A 21,765-nucleotide genomic window follows, 5' to 3' on the forward strand; every position below is an offset into this window, starting at 1 on the left:
CACTGTAAATTTTCCTCTGAGTACTGCTTTGCTACATTCCATAAATACAAAAAGTTGTATTTTCAGTTTCAATACATTTTTTTTTTGGTATTTCTTCTCTGATCCATATTTTATTTATAAATATGTTGTTTAATTTCTACATATTTTTGTATTTTCCAGTTATATTTGTTATTGATTTCTAGTTTATTTTCACTGTGATCCAAAGCAGCTGTTGTATGATTTCTATTGTCTTAATTTTGTTAAGGTGTGTTTTATAGCCCAGGATATGGTCTATATTGGTAAATGTTTCACATCAGCTTATTTTTTTTGCTGTTATTTTATAAAATAGTTAAAGATGTCAATAATAGACTGTTGATTGACGGTGCCATTGCCTTCCACTATGTCCTTACTGGTTTCCTGCCTGTTAGATCTGACCATCTCTGACAGAGGGATGTTGAAGTCTGTAAAGACAATAGTGGATTAATCTCATTTGTACTTGAAGTTCTATTAGTTTTTGTTAGGTTCATGCATACAAGAATTGTTATACCTTCTTGGAGAATTTATCCTTTTATCATTTATATAGCATTCCTCTTTATCGCTGATAAATTTACTTAACTCTGAAAAGTACAAGATGTTTCTGGATGTGCTGTTTTTTATTACATGTATTGTCTATGATGAAATATATTATTTCTGGGAGGATGTTACCTTCTCCATGGGACTTTCTCTATTTAAGTTTTTTTTTTTTCTTTTTAGTTTCTTAGTAGCTTGCTTTAAAAATTTTAGCTGCTATTTTAAGTCCTAGTTACCTACCAGGTCTTTATTTAAGAAAGCCCACTAATAATCCCAGAGCTTCTAATAACAATAAAAACATTTATATTTTTTTATTGAGGATTGGATTAGTGGTTTACTAACACTCATCTTTCATCTGTATGCTCAGGGGAAGGTTTATGGGTGACCCTATTTTTTATGCTTCAATTTTACTTCATGTTAAGAGGTCAAGTACAACAAAGATCTTTAGAAAACCTAGGGTTAGGTCCCGTACTCATTTCTGGTGGAATCAAAAATAGACCTTATGCTTCTTGCACTGATAGAATCAGTGCAAAGATTCTATCTTCCTAATATCTTGGATTTGAAGTTCCTGGAACATAGTCGTCACACTATATATATTTCTATTGAAGTGAATGAGGCATAAACCATTTCTTGTTAGTAATGAAAAAGACAGGGACAAGGGCAATCTTTGTGACACAACCTTATCTGTGACCCCAAATCCTCCACTCAGAAAATCTAGCATTATCCTTTGGCTACTCTGCTCAACTCTCCATTCATAAGTTTCTTTTCATGAATTTTCTTATAAATAATCTTCCAGTCAGATGTCCTACCCTACCAACTTTCAGTACATGTTTAGGGGTTACCAAAGGGTTTAGATCCCCAAGCTGGGATCTCCCACTACGAGTACAAAGCATTGTGGACAAATGAATGCAAAGATGTGCAAGGCTTAGTCACTGAACTCAATGTACCTACCTTCTAGCTTGAGAGTAAAACTTTTGCACAAACTATTCAAAAGTGTGAATAAAAGAGAACTCAGTATGAAAGAGGAGATGGGGAAAGGATTTGGGAAATGGATGAGAATCAGCCACAGATTTCAAATTGGAGCAGAGTGGCAGTAGGTTGAACTTTTAAATTCTTTTCCAAGTGGGATTGGTGGCATAGAATGTTATCAAGTTTGGGTAATAAGAAGGTTTAAAGATAGATATCCTTCTTATATTTGAAAAAACTGGTGATGTTCCAGGAATATGTTCTTTTGCATTAATTTTCTACAGAGACAAAACAATCTGTTTAACTGAGTAAATTAGCTTTGGGAGGATAGGAAGTTACAAGCGAAGAGGACAGCAGTGAGATTCCTTTATTTGATTTTGTTGCTTACATAAATAGAAATTTTTATGTGTACTGATCTTCATTCATGGTAAATACTTCCTATTATTAAGCATTAGGAAATGATTCTGATATAAAGGCAAAGAGGGGTGAAATATATTACAATATGTATACTATAACTCTTAAAAATTTTGCCTTAATTAACCATGGATACTTGCTTAGAAATTGCTCTTTACTATTTGTATAATAATTATCACTATGCTGAGAATTCATCATTTCCTCATTCTTCTTTGAAGGAAGTTCTAAACTTTCATTCCTACTCCATTTAGTCTTTTTATTACTTTGTTTTATACTGTGATTTTATCTCTTGTTTCACATAACACATGCTGACTCACAGGGAACATGGTTACCTTTATAACAAAATTTTTTATCCTTCAGATCAGATCAGTCACTCAGTCGTGTCCGACTCTTTGCAACCCCATGAATCACAGCATGCCAGGCCTCCCTGTCCATCACCAACTCCCGAGTTCACCCAGACTCACGTCCATCGAGTCAGTGATGCCATCCAGCCATCTCATCCTCTGTTGTCCCCTTCTCCTCTTGCCCCCAATCCCTCCCAGCATCAGAGTCTTTTCCTTAAGAAATTTGTTTATTATACATTGTGGATAAAGGGTTAAAAAACCATTTCTCCTGCATGACAGCTTTACCTTTGGTCAGCTGTCTTCCATTCTTCCTCTGGGAAATGATGAAGGAAATATGCTATCTGTGTTTCTAGGCAATATTACTTAGATTTAAAGTAATATTATATATATATATGATATTATATATATAAATATATGATATTTTATATATATAAATATATGATATATATATGATTTACAAATATAGTCGGACACGACTGAGCAACTTCACTTTTCACTTTCATGCATTGGAGAAGGAAATGGCAACCCACTCCAATGTTCTTGCCTGGAGAATCCCAGGACAGGGGAGCCGTGTGGGCTGCCATCTATGGGGTCGCACAGAGTCGGACATGACTGAAGCGACTTAGCAGCAGCAGCAGCATGTTATATATATATATATATATATATATATATATATATATATAATGGGTAAATTTCATCTGAACTGTGAAGACCTTTTAATGAGCTATAAATAACTTGACAAGGAGACCATAGCTTAAGGGTTCCCTGACTGATACAATTCTGAGCCTATCTCTTATGGAACTCTGAAAGTTATACCTGTATTGTCATTATAGGTATTAAGTTATGTAGGGCATAAAGCATCAAAAGCTAGAACTACAAACGCAATTCATTGATAAGACAAAGCTGAGTTGTGTTTACTGCTTACCATTTGATGGGAGAACACTATCTTGCAAAGATTTGGTAGCATCTCAGATATTTGATAGTATCTTCTGAGAAAATGAGAGAATTTATTGGGAACTGGAAGTTTGATTTAAGGTGGATCTTTCAAATCAGGAGAAATTTAGTAGAGTAGGCTTTGTTAGAATTGGGTAAGGTTTAAGAATCATGATACCATAGTCCAGGATTGGTGGAAACAGTAAGGTGATGATTTTGAGGCAAAAAGTTCAAAGAATCTTAGGGCTTAAACTGTTGATGCTTTCCACTAAAGAACTAATGAGTCTTTGGGTAGTTCCTATAATGAATAATAAAACTATTTGCCTGGGCAGAAGTCCTGAAGAATAAGATCATACTAAGGAAGACACAAATAGTACCAAGTCATGTAGATATAGATGGCTAATTATGGTTTCAATTCTCTGTGTCCAAGCTAAGTATGGGGCTAGACAATTTCAGTTCTTAAGATTTTCAGAGTAAGATGGATTCAGTACCAGCCAGTTGAGTATTATTTGCTCACTTCTGATTTGTCCCCTCCTCTGAAGTCAGATCCTGTGGAAGAAGATGCCTTGTGTTCCTCTACTCATAAGCAGTGATTTCTGCCCTATATCATTTTTTTCTTAATATATACATTTTATTGAAGTAAAGTTGACTTACAAATTTCAGGTGCACAGCAAGGAGATTCAGTAATACATACACATATGTGATTTTTCAGATTATTTTCCATTATAGGTTATTATAAAATATTGACTATAAGTCCATGTGCTATACAGTAAAACTTTGTTGCTTGTTCCATATCTATTGTTTAAATTAGAAATCTAACATTCTATTCATGCTAAGTCAAACAAGTGGAATCAAAATATTATAAGTTTTTTAGTGAGGCAAAAATTCATAAGTTTTCTAAAATATATATAGTATACATACTATTTATATATATGTATACAAAAGCTTTTCTACTATGCTTGATAAAGCCTTGCAAAAGAACATAAAAAAAGAGATGGAGCAATTGGAAAATATAAACTAAATGAAATGGGAGCACTGAATATGAAATAGAAAAAGTGAAACAAGCTAGATAAAAGTAGAAGATCATCATATAGTCCAGTTGTTTTTAAACATGGCTGCTCATTAGAAACATATCTGGAACTTTGGAGAAAAAAAGTAATACCTGAGCTTTGTATTTTTCAAAAAAAATTCCAAGATAAGCCTGATATGCATCTGGATTTTAAAAAATGATTACAGATTTTTCCATTAAATGGTAGTTTTGGTGATATAGAATTCTATTATTTTTCTGTTGAATTTATCATGATAAATTCTTGCAAGGCAAGATAGTGACATATTTCTCAACACAAAAGTAAGCTAATATCTACCAATTGTATATTAAAGTTTATTTTATACATTCATATCTTATCTATTTGGGAGACTGTCCTGTTAAAATGAGACTTCTTTATCCATTCAGTTCAGTCACTCAGTCGTGTCTGACTCCTTGTGACCCCATGGACTGTAGCACGCCAGGCCTCCCTGTCCATCACCAACTCCTGGAATTTACTCAAACTCATGTCCATTGAGTTGGTGATGCCATCCAACCATCTCATCCTCTGTTGTCTCCTTCCCCTCCCACCTTCAATCTTTCCCAGCATCAGGATCTTTCCCAATGAATCAGTTCTTTGCATCAGGTGGCCAAAGTACTGGAGTTTCGGCTTCAGCATCAGTCCTTCCAATGAATATTCAGGACTGATTTCCTTTAGGATGGACTGGTTGGATTTCCTTGGAGTCCAAGGGACTCTCAAGAGTCTTCTCCAACACCACAGTTCAAAAGCATCAATTCTTCAGCACTCAACTTTCTTTATAGTCCAACTCTCACATCCATACATGACTACTGGAAAAACCATAGCTTTGACTAGATGGACCTTTGTTGGCAAAGTAATGTCTCTGCTTTTTAATATGCTGTCTAGGTTAGTCATAACTTTTCTTCCAAGGAGCAAGCGTCTTTTGATTTCATGGCTGCAGTTACCATCTGCAGTGATTTTGAAGACCCCAAAAATAAAGTCTGTCACTTTTCCGCTGTTTCCCCATCTATTTGCCATGAAGTGATGGGACCAGATGCCAAGTATGTACTTATTTTGCCCCCATTTTATGTCAAACAAATATGAAAAAATGTGTTCATAAATACATATGCTTTCCTCAGATTTGTGTCAGTTAGCTTTTTTTTCCCTGCATGACAAACTACTCCGAAACTTTATGGATAATTCTATCACCATTTATTTAACTCATTTGTCTGTGTTCTGAGTGATTCTGCTGGCTTTGGCTAGGTTTGGCTTATTTCAACTATGCTCACCCATGCATCCATGATAGACTGCTGAGATGACTGGTGGCTAGCTGATCTGGGATGGCTCATATGGATAACTCAGAGGACTATTCTTATGACCTCTCATCCTCCTCAAACCTAGTTGCCATTCTTCATATGACAACTTAGAATGGCCATAGGTTCTAAGACCATGATTAGAGGTTATGCTTCTTGAGGTATAGACTTGAAACTGGCACAAATGTCACTTACACTACATTCTGTTGGCCAAAGTAGATCATAAAGCCAGTCTAGACTCAAGTCAAGGTGTGGAAATAGAGTCTATTTTTTGTTGGGAGAAGTTGCAATGTCATGTGGCTAAAGGGTATAGATACAGGGAAGGAAATGACTGCAGCTGCTTTTCTCAAACAAATCTACTACACATCCTATGTGAGAGAATGTTAGATGTAGGTAGAAAACCAAGCAACTGAATATTGTAAGTCTGTATTCCTGTTCTCTCAGCCCCACTTAATTGTCATGTGTCCTTGGACAAGTTCTTTGATTACTCCTTTTCTGTTTATAAAGCAATGGGGAAAGAAGGTAGGAAAGAATACTAGCTGAGTTATCTATTATCCTTGGCTCAGATGAGAGAATTGAGTTGTATCTTAAATGGATTTATCATTGCAAGACAGTATTTTTATGCTAATGACACCCCATGTACTTTTAATGTGGGAATCCACAAAAATACCTTGAAGAGTAAATAACACTGAGATATCTCCAGGATATTGTTCTCTGTGCTCTCATGGCTTAAGGGGCTTGTCAAGTAGGGAAATTGGCTAGAAAGGAAGCCTGATGACTGAAAGTTCTCCATTAGCCCTGCTGTGTTCTATTATGCATTTGATGTGTTTATATTCTCTTCCATCAGTGGAACCCCAGGGATTTGTGAGCTAAGAGCTCAGAGGTTGGGATAGAGGCAGAATGCCACTGGAGTACAGATGAGGGCACCGAAAAAATTGGAAAGCATGCAGTGAAATTAAGCAGAAAATGAATGAGCAGACAAAACTATTCGAAAGTACAGAATCAAGAGCTTGTTATAAATAGGTGGTAGTACAGAAGGAAGTAATTTTATTTTGGACAATCAACGTATCCAGTATTACCACATGGGTTAAATTAAAATTCCTAACAGGGGATTAAGTATAATTTGAGACCCAATCTAAAGTTTATGAGGGTGAGTTATAAAATAAGTAAAATCTGATTTTGGATTGAGTTGAATATGACTCCTCTTCCCCTCTCTCCAAATCATATAATGTGGAAGAAATCATTAATCCAGATTATGTACTGTGGCGAAATGTTAACCTTAATGATACAACAGTGACTAATGGATTTTTCTTAACACATTTTTTCTGATATTTAAATATACTATACTTTAAAAATTCCATCAATCTTACAATCATAAGTAGAGTTTGAAGGATTTTCACAAAGCAAACATACCTAGTAATTCCTAGTAATGCCGTATTAGGAAACAGAATATTGCCAGAGCCTATTCAGGCCTTACATAGTCACAATCCCTCCTCAAACAAAGAAAGCCACTTTGACGTCTAATGGCTTCTAATCCCTAAGAGTAGTTCCATTTGTTTTTAAACTTTTATAAATGGAATCATGCAGTATATACTCCTTTGTTCAATATGACACTTTTTAGATTTATTCTTGTTATTTCATATACTTCTAGTTTGTTCATGTTTATTTCTGGATAGTATTTCATTGAGTGAATATGCAATGATTTTTAAGATCATTTCTACCAGAGATGGGCATTTGGATTGTTTCAAGTTTTAAGTATTTTATCAAGTTTTAAAAGAAATTCATTTAACTTTGAATTTTGATTATAGTGATTGCAGTAAATTTTTTGGATGCAAAACAATGGAGAATGATATAGTTGGAAAAAAAACCTTTCCAAATAAAGCAAACTTCCTTATTTCTGTATTACTTATTTTGAATAACAGTTTCTGGTTTAATAAGCAGATGAAAGGGATACTGTGGACAAATTAAAAGGTGAAATTTTGGGGTGGTTTTTGAGAGCAAAAAGTTTGGTTTGACTGGAACATTATTGTTCAGCAAAGTCATGGTTGGAAATGACCCAGCTGTTTAGAGATGGGCTTGTAGACCTTGAAGGCCAGTAGAAGAGATTGTGTTTAATGTCTATGATGATCTCCTGGAGGATACACTTGATATTCTTCTAGGAAGATTATTATTGCAATGATTATTGTGGTTGAGGACAGGAAGACTCTGCTGCTGTTGGCTATCATGGGAAATGCATGTAGAATCTGAAGACTAGGTCTGAGTGATGCTTTCATTCCTTGCTAGCTGTATGACTTTTGACAGGTTGTTTAACCTGTCTGAGCTTCAGGGTCCTCCTATGAACAATGGAGATAGGAGTCCTGATATTGTGAGGATGAAATGAGTTGGTCCATGTTAGAGAACTGTAGATTCTCCAGGGTTCTAGGGCCTTCACAGACTCTTAAGGGGGTCACTGCTGTGCCTGGCTGGGAATTAGAGGAAAGCAAGCTATTTAATCTTCTTGATTCAGTCTTCTAGAGAATGCTTGTGTTTAAGCTGATACTGTGGGTACTAATGTGATTAGTTAAATAATATATTATGCTCTAGATATAGTGAGGTTTAGAATGAGGTCAGATAGTGAAGTGGTTAGGAACAAGGAGTGTGGATGAGACTGTCTATAATTGAATCCTGGCTCCTCCTCTTACCAGTTACATAAACTTAGCCAAATTACTGTACTTAATTTTTCTAGGCTATGTTTTAGTAGTGATACCTATCATATAGGATTGTTAACTATGCCGCCTCCCTGCCCCGTGACACATTCAATTCATCACACTCACAAATACTTGTGTTGTAAAAATTTTTCATACATTACTGAATATATTGATTGCTTAACATATTACAGTATGCCAAGCTTTGTAATACAATATGCCAACAAATTTGGAAAACTCAGCAGTGGCCACAGGACTGGAAAAGGTGAGTTTTCATTCCAAAACCAAAGAAAGGCCATGCAAAAGAGTGTTGAAACTAATGCACAATTGCAGTCATTTCACATGCTAGCAAGGTCATGCTCAAAATCCTCCAAGCTAGGCTTCAACAGTACATGAACCAACAACTTCCAGATGTACAAGCTGGGTTTAATTGAAAAAAGGCAGAGGAATCAGAGATCAAATTGCCAAAATTCATTGGATCATAGAAAAAGCAAGAGATTCCAGAAAAACATCTACTTCTGCCTCATTGACTATGCTAAAGGCTTTGACTGTGTTGATCACAGCAAACTGTGGAATATTCTTAAAGAGATGGGAATAAACTGCATAAACTGACTACCTTACCTGCCTCCTGAGAAACCTGTATGCAGGTCAAAAAGCAAAATTTAGAGCTGGACATGGAACAATAGACTGGTTCAAAATTGGGAAAGGAATGCGTCAAGGCTGTAGATTGTCTTACTGCTTATTTTACTTATATGCAGAGTACATCATGTGAAATGCCAGGCTGACTGAATCACAAGCTGGGATCAAGATTTCCAGGAGAAATATCAGTAACCTCAGATATGCAGATGATGCCACTCTTAGGGCAGAAAGTGAAGAGAAACTAAAGAGCCTCTTGATGAAAGTGAAAGAGGAGAGTGAAAAAGCTAACTTAAAACTCAACATTCAAAAAAGGAAGATCATGGCATCCAGTCCCATCACTTCATGCAATATAGATGGGGAAACAATGGAAACAGTAAAAGACTTTGTTTTCTTGGGCTCCAAAATCATTGTGGATGGTGACTGCAGCCATGAAATTAACAGATGCTTGCTCCTTGAAAGAAAAGCTATGACAAACCTAGACAGTGTATTAAAAAGCAGAGACATTACTTTGCTGACAGAGGTCCATATAGTCAAAGCTATGGTTTTTCCTCTAGTCATGTACAGATGTAAGAGTTGGACCATAATGAAGGCTGAGTACCTAAGAACTGATGATTTTGAACTGTGGTGTTAGGGAAGACTCTTGAGAATTCCTTGGACTGCAAGGAGACCAAACCAGTCAATCATGAAATCAGTTCTGAATATTCATTGGAAGGACTGATGCTGAAGCTGAAGTTCCGATACTTTGGCCACCTGATGTGAAGAGCTGACTCATTGGAAAAGACCCTGATGCTGGGAGAGATTGAGGGCAGGAAGGAAAAAGGGACAACAGAGGTTGAGATGGTTGGATGGCATCAATGACTCAATGGACATGAGTTTGAGCAAGCTCTGGAAGATGGTGGACAGGGAAGCCTGGTGTGCTGCAGTCCATGGGGTCGCAAATAGTTGGACATGACTGAGCAGCTGAATAATATCAACAACAAGCTTTGTGATTGATACTAGGTATGTTGTTCAAGTGATTTAGCATTTCCTGGCATGTTGTGCACACAAACAGAGACTTGTAATAAAGTACTGTTGTGATTATTATTGTAATATAAATGAGCAAAGAGTATATAATAACACAAAGGAAGAATACCTAACTTTCACAGTGAGTATGGCCATGTAGATGATAGGTTGGGGAGGAGGATGTCAGAGAAATGCATATAGAGGAAAGAGTCTTTGTCATAAACTCTAAGTAAGGCCCTGGCTACCTAGAGAGTGGGAGGGAAGGGTCCTTTAAGCAGAGGGAACAACTTATAATGTGGCATGAAGCAGCATGGGCACTCTGGGAGCTATACATAGCTGAGCATGGTGTGAGCCTAGATAGCATGGGGAGGAATTGCTGGGGGCGATGCTGACCAGATAGACAGATGCAAGGTCCTGAAGAACTTTTCATATCAGAGTAAGGAGTAAGGAGTAAACACTTAATCCTTTATGCAATGAGCTAACACCAAAGATTTTAGGTCAGAGAGGGACATGATTTTATAGTCAAGGCTATGGTTTTTCCTGTGGTCATGTATGGATGTGAGAGTTGGACTGTGAAGAAGGCTGAGCGCCAAAGAATTGATGCTTTTGAACTGTGGTTTTGGAGAAGACTCTTGAGAGTCCCTTGGACTGCAAGGAGATCCAACCAGTCCATTCTGAAGGAGATCAGCCCTGGGATTTCTTTGGAAGGAATGATGCTAAAGCTGAAACTCCAGTACTTTTGCCACCTCATGAGAAGAGTTGACTCATTGGAAAAGACTCTGATGCTGGGAGGGATTGGGGGCAGGAGGAGAAGGGGACGACAGAGGATGAGATGGCTGGATGGCATCACTGACTTGATGGATGTGAGTCTCAGTGAATACATATACATATGTATATGTAATATAAAACAATACCAAGCTAGCCTATCCAGGGTGATCAGATAGGTAGAGGGAGTGAGAATGGAGGTGGGGTGGCTGATGGAGAGCCTATTTCTGTCACACAGGGAGGAAAACTATGAAGCCATGACCAAGACATGACCTTGAAATAGGAAAGAAGGGACATTTTTTGAGAGATTTATTGAGATTTATTTTGAGCAGTTTGAATGCTGAGATCCTCTAAACTTGATAACTGTCTGGGTGTGGCAGGAAAGAGGGTGGGCTTCATAGTGATGCTGTTCACAAGAGAAGCAGATGAAGAACTGATTCAGGAGAAATGAGATTCGCTTTGGGACGTTTACCTGTTGAACACCTATGGAATACCTAAATGGAAATGTGTAGCAGGCATTTGGCTTCTGTATCAGGAACTTAGGGAAAGAGTTTTTTGCTAAGAAGTAAACCTGTGAATCCTTCATGTATTGAAGTCAGTTGAAACATGGATAGGCAGTAAATCAACCAGGAGAGGTTGAGGGTAATTGTATTGAGAATCCTAATGCATAATAGAAGCAGGGAAAAGGCTAGCCCCAGAAAATGATTTTGCAAGAGATGTCAGCCGGGGAGCTGACTAAGATCTAGGAGGAAGTGGTATCATAGAACCCTTTATAATTCTTACCGAATATTTTGTAATATTGAAATGATATTGAACATGGCTACAGAAAATGGTGCTTTTTGATTGTTTGGAGTCTAGAGCAGGTGGTCCTCAGGGTGGATCACCTCCTCTTGTAGAGATCTGCCCACATCAGAGGCCAAGAGTGTGTTCTTCCATCATTTGGCCTTAATTCTAGTAGGTCGTGATTCTTTACAGTCTAGCTGAAGGTTGTGACTATTTTTTAGTTTGATTTGGGGATATAGTTTCTGTGTCTTTTCCTTTGTTTTTAGAAAAAAAAATTAGAGTAGAAATAAATTTTCTCTGTAGTATTTAAATAGAAGTACCATGGTTCTTTTAAAAATTGGAGCCAAGTGGAAGAAAACATCTATAGCACTGTATTTATTTTTTAATTTAACCCTGTTTGAGTTCATGCATTTTGACTATAGGTTTCTTTAGATTAGAAGCAAGGCATATTTGTCTTAATGTCCCCAAGGCCCAACTCATAGCCTGACATATAGAAATGCTTGATAAATACTTATTTTGGTCTTGTTGTTCATAATTACATAGTTCCTTTGATTTGAGAGCTTCCAGACTCTCTTGAATCTTCTTACCTCTCAACATCTCATGTTGATGATGATGCCACTCATCATCTGAATTTTATTAATGCTACCCTTTTGAACTGTTTGAAGTTCAATATCTCTCCTCCCCCAAGTGTTCCAGTGAAATAAGAATTGATTTAAGGCTGTGTATATGCCACAGCCTTTGAGAGTAGGAATTTAAATAGAGCCAGGCCTAAGGATATTGAGCTTGAGACAGAAAACTGAGACAGGATGCTCCTGTTCTTTTGCTTCCACTAGGTCTCCTGTTTCTACTTCTCTTTGTTTTCACTCTCTCTATTTCACATTTTTCTTTTTTAAAATTTCAAACATATACCATCATATAGAGTATAATAAAATGCCTTCTTAACCTTTTTCACTGTAACTATACAATGCTATAATTAGAGACTCATTAATATTGCATCTGTTCTACTTTATCAGCAAGTTCTTCTATGTTGATCAGAATTAAGCTCAGATTAGGTAAAGAATCTACCTGCAATTCAGGAGACCTGGGTTTTATCCCTGGGTTGGGAAGATCCTCTGGAGAAGGGAATGGCTATCCATTCCAGTGTTCTTGCCTGGAGAATTCCATGGACAGAGGAGCCTGATGGGTTACAGTCCTTGGAGTCACAAAGAGTTGGACACAACTGAGCAGCTGACACTTTAACTTCACTTTCAGGTTACGTTAGATTCCTTGTCTCCCCTCTGGGAGACAGAATTAGCAGTAGGGAAGTCATGGACTCTGTGAGACTTGAGGTGATGATCAGATGAGAGGGTCCTGGGTCACTGGTTTGTCTTCCTCTTCTGCACCAGGAATGACGTTAACCTTTCTGACTGGCTTATTGCATGCTTTGCAAAAAAAGTAACTTTGGGAACTTCATGGACTGAATAAAGTCTGTGGTGTGTTGAATAAAGTCTATGCTGTGTTTCCATTTGGATAATGCTCTATTTGGTATTTTGAGCTTCTCAACAAAATATGAATCTTCTTGCTGCTATTCCCTTATAGTATTCTTTTCTATGACTATTGCTAGAGGATGATAGGATTTCATAGGTATCCCATTCTAGGTTCAACTCCTCACTTTTTCACAGCTCTACACATTTAGTGATTTTCATAACTGGGAGGAGGTGGTAGAAGCAGCAGTGACATTTGCTCATTCTTCTAATATAATATTTCTAAATATTTCTAAACAGAAATATTTCCTGTTTGCCTGACAGTAAAACTAGGATTCCTTTTTTTCAGAAGTTTTGCTGTTCATAGCATTTATAAAGTAAGAAATAAAATAAAATCTTTCAGAGTAGAGGAAATTTTACAAGGAGAAGAAATGAAAGGTCTGAATTTATCACCCTATTTCTATACTCTGTGTATTGCATCTGAGCTATTTTCTTCTTTGTTTTTTCTCTGTGCTATTTATATTCCCCTTATGAAAATAAACTGGGTCTTACCTAATGAAACTTTTTTGTAAATCTAATAATTCACAAATATCTTATTTCCTGGTGGGAAGGAATCTGCATATAAAAATTTTCCCTATCATTTAAACTTTTTTGTTGGCTTAAAGTCAGAGCTGCATTATGTATGTGTATGTTCTTAGTATATAAACTGTGCTTGAGTTCATTAAGGTGAGCCATTGTTTTGTTTTCACCAGCCTTTGCTTTTCTGAAAGTGTTGTATCATTCTTATCTTTTTTTCAGGGAATCAGCAGTCTCTTCAGTTCTTTAAAAGTGGTGCGTCTCTTGAGACTGGGCCGTGTTGCCAGGAAATTGGACCATTACCTGGAGTACGGAGCAGCTGTCCTTGTGCTCCTGGTTTGTGTGTTTGGACTAGTTGCTCACTGGCTGGCCTGCATATGGTACAGCATTGGGGACTACGAGGTCATTGACGAAGTCACGAACACCATCCAAATAGACAGTTGGCTCTACCAGCTGGCCTTGAGCATTGGGACTCCGTATCGATACAATACCAGTGCAGGGATATGGGAAGGAGGACCCAGCAAGGATTCCCTGTATGTGTCCTCTCTCTACTTTACCATGACAAGCCTTACAACCATAGGATTTGGAAACATAGCTCCTACCACAGATGTGGAGAAGATGTTTTCAGTGGCCATGATGATGGTTGGCTGTAAGTATCTTTTCTGTTTTTTTAAAAAAGTGTTATTGTCGGCAGCTCTTCAGCTCCAATCTTGGATAGGAGTAAAATGAAACTACTTTGTCTTCAGAAGAATGTTCAATCCATTTCATTTACCTTGCTTTAATTTTTATTCATCCTTAGAAAATAGAAATGCAAACTGATATATTTTACTCTTTAGAATGTATTAGCACATGAAAAACAGTATGAATGGAGTGATAAAAAAATCTGAATGGTATTTCTTTTATTTAATTCTGTTTATAGCATTGTTCCCAGCAGAGCTATTTCCAAAGAAAGAGCAACATCAAGAAAGACAGTGTCTGGCATATTCCATAGGTTTTGTTGACAATGCATTAAATTCTGAAAAGTAGACAGGATGTGATGTGAGATAGCCTGTTTATAAAATGTTTTAGTTAATAGTCTTGTGTAGGTTTTTACAATTTAGGCTAGTAAAAGTGTTTATAAATCTAGTCTCCATTACAGAATTCTAGGAGAAGGAAATGGCAACCCACTCCAGTGTTCTTGCCTGGAGAATCCCAGGGACGGGGGAGCCTGGTGGGCTGCCGTCTATGGGGTCGCACAGAGTCGGGCACAACTGACGTGACTTAGCGGCAGCAGGTGGAATATATGCCAGGTTGAGAGAATGAAAGGATTAGTAATTGTCTGAGCATCCAGCAATGATGAACGTGTCTAGGATGAGGCATGCAGACCTGAGTACCAAATGACTTGACAATGTTCTTGGGAGTAGGATGCTTCTCTACAGGAGTGAAGAACCAGGTATTCTCTCACCACCATCAGACTGAGATTGGACAATACAGGAGATCAGAATGTTAAGGAAATATATACAAAAGAAGCTGTTGAAAAAGGAGATTTTGAGGGAGACTTCACCACCATATACACCATGTGTCACACTGACTTGGATGATTTATCCAAGCCTAGTTCTGAGACCTGGAGTAACCTCAGGACTGAAGTTATAATTAGTGTTACTATGTAGCCTCTGGGTCATGTTAATTGTTTTTGGTCTAAGCCATCCTTTTTGAAATTCCATGTTATACAATTTTATATTTTGACATTAATGGGAAAAATGTTAGAGTCTAGGAATGTCAGTTGACTTGTGAAAGGTCAGTATATTGGGTCTAAACAAGGTAATTTGCAGGGTTCAGAATGTCTGCAAGTTACTGGACACTGATGTTAACAGTGTTTAGGTTTCCATATTCTTTTAATTGGGTACAGAAATAAGAACACACAGGTTCTCTTTGCTGCTTAAAAGTGCGAGAGGTAGAGTGTCAATTCCAAGTGATGTTTGCTCCACAGGCTTTTAGGAGGAAAATGTTCTCACAACGAGATCTTGATGATCTCTTAATTAAAACTGCTGCCTACATACTGAAAGTGACAAGATGTATTGGCAGAAGAGGTGCTTTATAAATTCAGAAGAAAACATTTTGTCAGATGTAGTATTTATTATTATACTACTTTTTAATATTTATATAATGCATTTTGTCTTATGCTTTAGTATGTTCAAGTAAAAAAAAATCATTTTGAAGTAATTATAGACTCACTGAAATTTGCAAAGATAGTCTAGTGGAAGGGGAGGATAAGACGAATTGGGAGAGGAGGAATGACATTTATACATTATTGTGTGTTAAATAGGTAGATAGTGGGAACCTGCTATATAGACCAGGGAGCTCAGTTTGGTGCTCTGTGATAACCTGGAGGAATGGGATGTAGGGGTAGGGAGGTGGGAAGGAGGCTCAAGAGGGAGGGGATGTGTGTATACATATAGCTGGTTCTTGTTGTATAACAGAAACAAGCACAACATTGTACAGAAATTTAACTCAAAAAAAAAAAAAAAGAATAATGAGGACTTTTGTGCTCTTCCCTTAGTTTCCTACAATAGTTATATCTTATAGGGCTCTAGTACAACATTAACATTGGCTGTGATATGGTGTGTGAATAGCTCTGTGTTGTATTATCACATTTGTGGATTCCTGTAACCACTACTGAAATCAAAACACAGAATTATTCTGCAAAGATCTCCTTCATGTCACATCCACCCCTTCCCCCAAGCCTCCCTAACCCTGGCAACTACTGATCTGTTCTTTATCTATATAATTTTGTGGTTTTGAAAATGTTACATAAGTGGAATCATGCAAAATGTGGTTTTCTGAAATTGGTCTTTTCCACTCAGCATAAGTCTCTTGAAATCTAAGTGGCTGAGTGTATTAATAGTTTGTTCCTTCTTATTCCTGAACAGTATTTCATGGTTTGGGTATACTGCTGCTTAATCATTCATCCATTGAAGGACATTTTGGTAATTTCCAGTTTTTGGTTATTATAATAAATAAATTCACTAAATTCATTGCTAAAGGGCTTTTGTGAAAAAGAACATTTTCAAAGTTTAGTTCTGAAGCAATTGTGGAGAATAGCATACCTTGTTTGTGTATAGTTTTTTGTTTGGACATAACTTTTCAGTTCTCTGGGATAAATATCCAGAAAAGAAATCTCTTGGACAAATAGTGTCCTATTTTTATAAAAGAACTTGTCAAACTATTTTTCAGAGTGGACATATTAGCGTAGTTTAATTTTTCAACAAGACAATAACAGAAAAATAAAATCTATGTAGAGCTGAAGGACACCATTATTCACTTTGTTTCTCAGACCCTAAACCTGGGAATTATCTTAGATTCCTGTTTTTCTTGTGTATTACATCTATTCCTAACAAGTCTTGTTGACTTTACCATCAAAGTATATTTGATTATTTCTCTCTGCTTCTGTAGCTTATCATCCAAGATCAACTAATAATCTCCTATATGTTGCTTCTATTTTTACCCTTGACTCATAATCTCTACTCAGAAAGTAAGAACATATTGTTCCTGTGTTCAGAGTCTTCCAGTGTTTTACATTGCATGTGAAATAAAATCCTGATCTCCCACCCCTTCAATCAAAGCTTTAATGGTCTGGCCCTCACCTGCCTCACTCACCTCACTTTTTACCATTCCCACTCTTGCTTATTCTACTCAATCCATGCCAACCATATTGCTGTACACATCAGAAAATGGTACTGTCTCAGGCTCCTTGTATTGCTTCCCCCACTGCTTATAAACCCCTCCCCTGACTTATGCCCCAATTCAGGCAGGTCTCCAATCAAACCACCTCTCCAGAAATTCTTCTCAGTGCTACCCACTGCAATGCCAATCACTCTTATTCTCTTCCCTTTAATCTTTTCTTTATTGCATCTACAAGGCCTGAAACCGTATTTACTCTGTTTTCCTTTTCTTCAGAATGTAAGCTCCATGACAGTATAGCCTTTGTCTGCTTTTTTTTTTTTTTTTCTTGGTCTCTATGTACTCAACTTCTAAACAGTTCTTAATGCTGAGCCCAATCAAAATGTGTTGTATGATGAATGAAGTTGGAGATGTCCCTGATGATCATAATGAAAATCACCAGTCCTTGAATCCACCCCATTTGGATCTCTGATGAGCACACATGCCAAAAGAATGCACACCTTGAATTTTAGCCCTGATTCCTTTGTGAAAGCCTGGTGAGCTCAGCTGTATTGTCTGCCTGTGGTAGTGCAGCAGCTACTTCAGCTGGATTGTTGCTGTTGGCATTTAGTTAAGTCCTGTCCAACTCTTTTGCGACCTCGTGGACTGTAGCCTGCCAGGCTATTCTGTCTATGGGTTGTCCTGGCCTTAAGTTTCTCATGTGGCCTGATAATAAGTTCTGAGAGGCGAGGCAGTAGAATCACCAACAACCGTTTCTCCCACCGTAGTTTTTTTTTTTTTTTTTAATTTTATTTTATTTTTAAACCTCAAACACTGTATTAGTTTTGCCAAACATCAAAACAAATCCGCCACAGGTATACATGTGCTCCCCATCCTGAACCCTCTTCCCTCCTCCCTCCCCACACCATCCCTCTAGGTCGTCCCAGTGCACCAGCCCCAAGCATCCAGTATCGTGCATCGAACCTGGACTGACAACTCGTTTCATACATGATATTACACGTTTCAATCCCATTCTCCCAAATCTTCCCACCCTCTCCCTCTCCAACAGAGTCCATAAGACTGTTCTATACATCAGTGTCTCTTTTGCTGTCTCGTACACAGGGTTATTGTTACCATCTTTCTAAATTCCATATATATGCGTTAGTATACTGTATTGGTGTTTTTCTTTCTGGCTTACTTCACTCTGTATAATAGGCTCCAGTTTCATCCACCTCATTAGAACTGATTCAAATGTGTTCTTTTTAATGGCTGAGTAGTACTCCATTGTGTATATGTACCACAGCTTTCTTATCCATTCATCTGCTGATGGACACCTAGGTTGCTTCCATGTCCTGGCTATTATAAACAGTGCTGCAATGAACATTGGGGTACACGTGTCTCTTTCCCTTCTGGTTTCCTCAGTGTGTATGCCCAGCAGTGGGATTGCTGGATCATAAGGCAGTTCTATTTCCAGTTTTTTAAGGAATCTCCACACTGCTCTCCATAGTGGCTGTACTAGTTTGCATTCCCACCAACAGTGTAAGAGGGTTCCCTTTTCTCCACACCCTCTCCAGCATTTATTACTTGTAGACTTTTGGATCGCAGCCATTCTGACTGGTGTGAAATGGTACCTCCTAGTGGTTTTGATTTGCATTTCTCTGATAATGAGTGATGTTGAGCATCTTTTCATGTGTTTGTTAGCCATCTGTATGTCTTCTTTGGAGAGATGTCTATTTAGTTCTTTGGCCCATTTTTTGATTGGGTCATTTATTTTTCTGGAGTTGAGGTGTAGGAGTTGCTTGTATATTTTTGAGATTAGTTGTTTGTCAGTTGCTTCATTTGCTATTATTTTCTCCCATTCTGAAGGCTGCCTTTCCACCTTGCTAATAGTTTCCTTTGATGTGCAGAAGCTTTTAAGTTTAATTAGGTCCCATTTGTTTATTTTTGCTTTTATTTCCAATATTCTGGGAGGTGGGTCATAGAGGATCCTGCTGTGATGTATGTCAGAGAGTGTTTTGCCTATGTTCTCCTCTAGGAGTTTTATAGTTTCTGGTCTTATGTTGAGATCTTTAATCCATTTTGAGTTCATTTTTGTGTACGGTGTTAGAAAGTGGTCTAGTTTCATTCTTTTACAAGTGGTTGACCAGATTTGCCAGCACCATTTGTTGAAGAGATTGTCTTTAATCCATTGTATATTCTTGCCTCTTTTTTCAAAGATATGTGTCCATATGCGCATGGATTTATCTCTGGGCTTTCTATTTTGTTCCATTGATCTATATTTCTGTCTTTGTGCCAGTACCATACTGTCTTGATAACTGTGGCTTTGTAGTAGAGCCTGAAGTCAGGCAGGTTGATTCCTCCAATTCCATTCCTCTTTCTCAAGATAGCTTTGGCTATTCGAGGTTTTTTGTATTTCCATACAAATTGTGAAATTATTTGTTCTAGCTCTGTGAAGAATACTGTTGGTAGCTTGATAGGGATTGCATTGAATCTATAAATTGCTTTGGGTAGTATACTCATTTTCAATATATTGATTCTTCCAATCCATGAACACGGTATATTTCTCCATCTATTAGTGTCCTCTTTGATTTCTTTCACCAGTGTTTTATAGTTTTCTATATATAGGTCTTTAGTTTCTTTAGGTAGATATATTCCTAAGTATTTTATTTTTTCCATTGCAATGGTGAATGGAATTTTTTATTTTACCAACTACCTTCTGAAACTACCAGCTCTAGACATTTTCACATAGATTCAGTTGAGTTTTCAAAACTTAATTTAGATCATTGTTGGCCTCCTTCTTCCCTAATTCATGTATAGCCCATTATATTGCTATGTCAATATTTCTTTTTCCTGTCTCCTTCTCTTAAGTTCCTGTCTTGATTTCAAGACGATCTGGGCAAAAAGTGGATCCTTTTCCTTCTTGAGTTTCTGCTATATCTCCTTTCAAAGCTGAATAAACCAATTTCTGATATCTTTTGAGTTTGGTTTTCTTTTTATGCCTCTGAAAAAATCCATCTTCTGTAGCCAGAGTGTTCCAAGGAGATGCCTTTTAATTTCCTTCTTAGTCCTTGGGTCCTTAGTAATTTCATGGAATGCTTCCTTTGAAACAACCCAAGAAGATGATTGAAAACTGTTAAGCACCATGAAGTGTTACAGTAACTTTCCACAGTTCCAAATCTTATTAGACACACGTGTACAAAATATCAGCCAAATGTGGCTGTTGCAGCTGTTTGTGTTCTTAGTATAATTTTTTTCCAATATAATTATTTTCCTGTGACAACACAAAGGAAAACAGAGGAAAACAAATCTAGTAAGTGTTCTTAGAACCTAAGAAGTGTTATCAGCCTCAGACTTATCCAGAGATTGTGTGCATGTGTGTGTGTGTGTGTGTGTGTGTGTGTGTGTGTGTGATGGACAAGGGGAGGAAGGGAAGAAGGAGATAAAAAACAGGTTTGTGCTTTCAGTTGCGCTAGGATTCCAGTCAATTTGTGCTGGCTGTTTGAGAAACACCACTTGTAACCTTATAACTCAATAACTGAGAAAGATGTTTTTCAGAAGCTTGATGGAGATACCAACTGCCTATTTTCTGTTGAGAAAGTAATCACTGCTTGTAAATGATAGATTCTTTTTTTCTGGAGAGAGTCACCTGAAACGTTTGTGTCTTCCAGCAAACTTTAAAAATTTAAATGGCAGCAATTCCAGTTCCTAGAGCCTTTCTGAAGCTTCTTCTTTCTTTAATGGCCTGTCCTCTCAGACTCCTCAGTTCTTTCTCCCTGATGCTGAATTGTGTGAACTCTGTCCTGGACCACAGTCTCAAGATTCTCCTTGTTGATATCATAGTTTATGAGCATGGCCTCCCTTCAACCCCCGGCGCCTTCTGTTTCCTCTTGATACCTCTGTGTCAGCCGTGTCACAGGGTATTTCTCTTTTCTGCTACCTAGGGATTTCTTAGGCTTAAATTTAGAGCTCTTACATTTGATCCTGCTCAGATTCCAGATCTGGAAGGGTTGTTTCTTACATAGGTCTATTACCATGTGTTCTTTTTCTCAGATTTATTTTTTCTTCTATGCTTTACGCCTTGAGTGCACCCCTTGGTTCTGGTAGCAGCCATTACTACCCAAGGACAGTCAGCTCCTCCTCATTCCTCTGTCTAATCATGAATGAACCTAACTACTCTGCTAATATTCACTAATCACCACTAAAGGACTTTTGTGAAAAAGAGCATTTTTGAAGTTTAGTTCTGCAGTAGTTGTGAAAAATAGCATACCTTTTCTTTTTTAGATCAAGATGTGGGTAATTTCTGCCAATTTGCTCAGGAAATACTTAATGATGCCTTCCTAAAATGCTTTCTATTCCATTTCATTCATATAATCTTATTATTGAGCCCCTAATAACTTTCTTTTTTCTGAAGGTTAGCAGACTAATTTTGCTTTTCTATTCAGAAAACACCTTCATATGCTGATGACTTGTTTTGATTGCTATAAAACAAAGGAATATGAGTTATAAAATTTTCTGATATAATTATCCTTTTTGCCTTAATATTTTTATGAATCCTTTTCTAAAGATGTGTTAGTTAGTTAAAATAGAAAAAAGGAGTCCAAAATGGTGGTGGCTAAAAGAAAGAAGGGAAAAGTCCGTGAAAATAGAACAAA

General features: G+C 37.3%; 1 protein-coding gene across 6 annotated transcripts in view; it reads left to right on the forward strand.

Annotated features, from left to right (window-relative positions):
* The window catches only part of KCNH5 (potassium voltage-gated channel subfamily H member 5), a 388,790-nt gene that overhangs the window by 81,259 nt on the left and 285,766 nt on the right, over positions 1–21,765 (forward strand). For all 6 annotated transcript variants that reach the window (XM_006068056.4, XM_044924885.2, XM_044924884.2 and 3 more), the window contains one exon: positions 13,697–14,123. In XM_006068056.4, the coding sequence (XP_006068118.1) occupies positions 13,697–14,123 (427 nt within the window). The remainder of the gene's footprint in view (positions 1–13,696; positions 14,124–21,765) is intronic.

The sequence above is a fragment of the Bubalus bubalis genome, chromosome 11 (assembly GCF_019923935.1).
Source record: "Bubalus bubalis isolate 160015118507 breed Murrah chromosome 11, NDDB_SH_1, whole genome shotgun sequence".
Classification (NCBI taxonomy): Eukaryota; Metazoa; Chordata; class Mammalia; order Artiodactyla; family Bovidae; genus Bubalus; species Bubalus bubalis.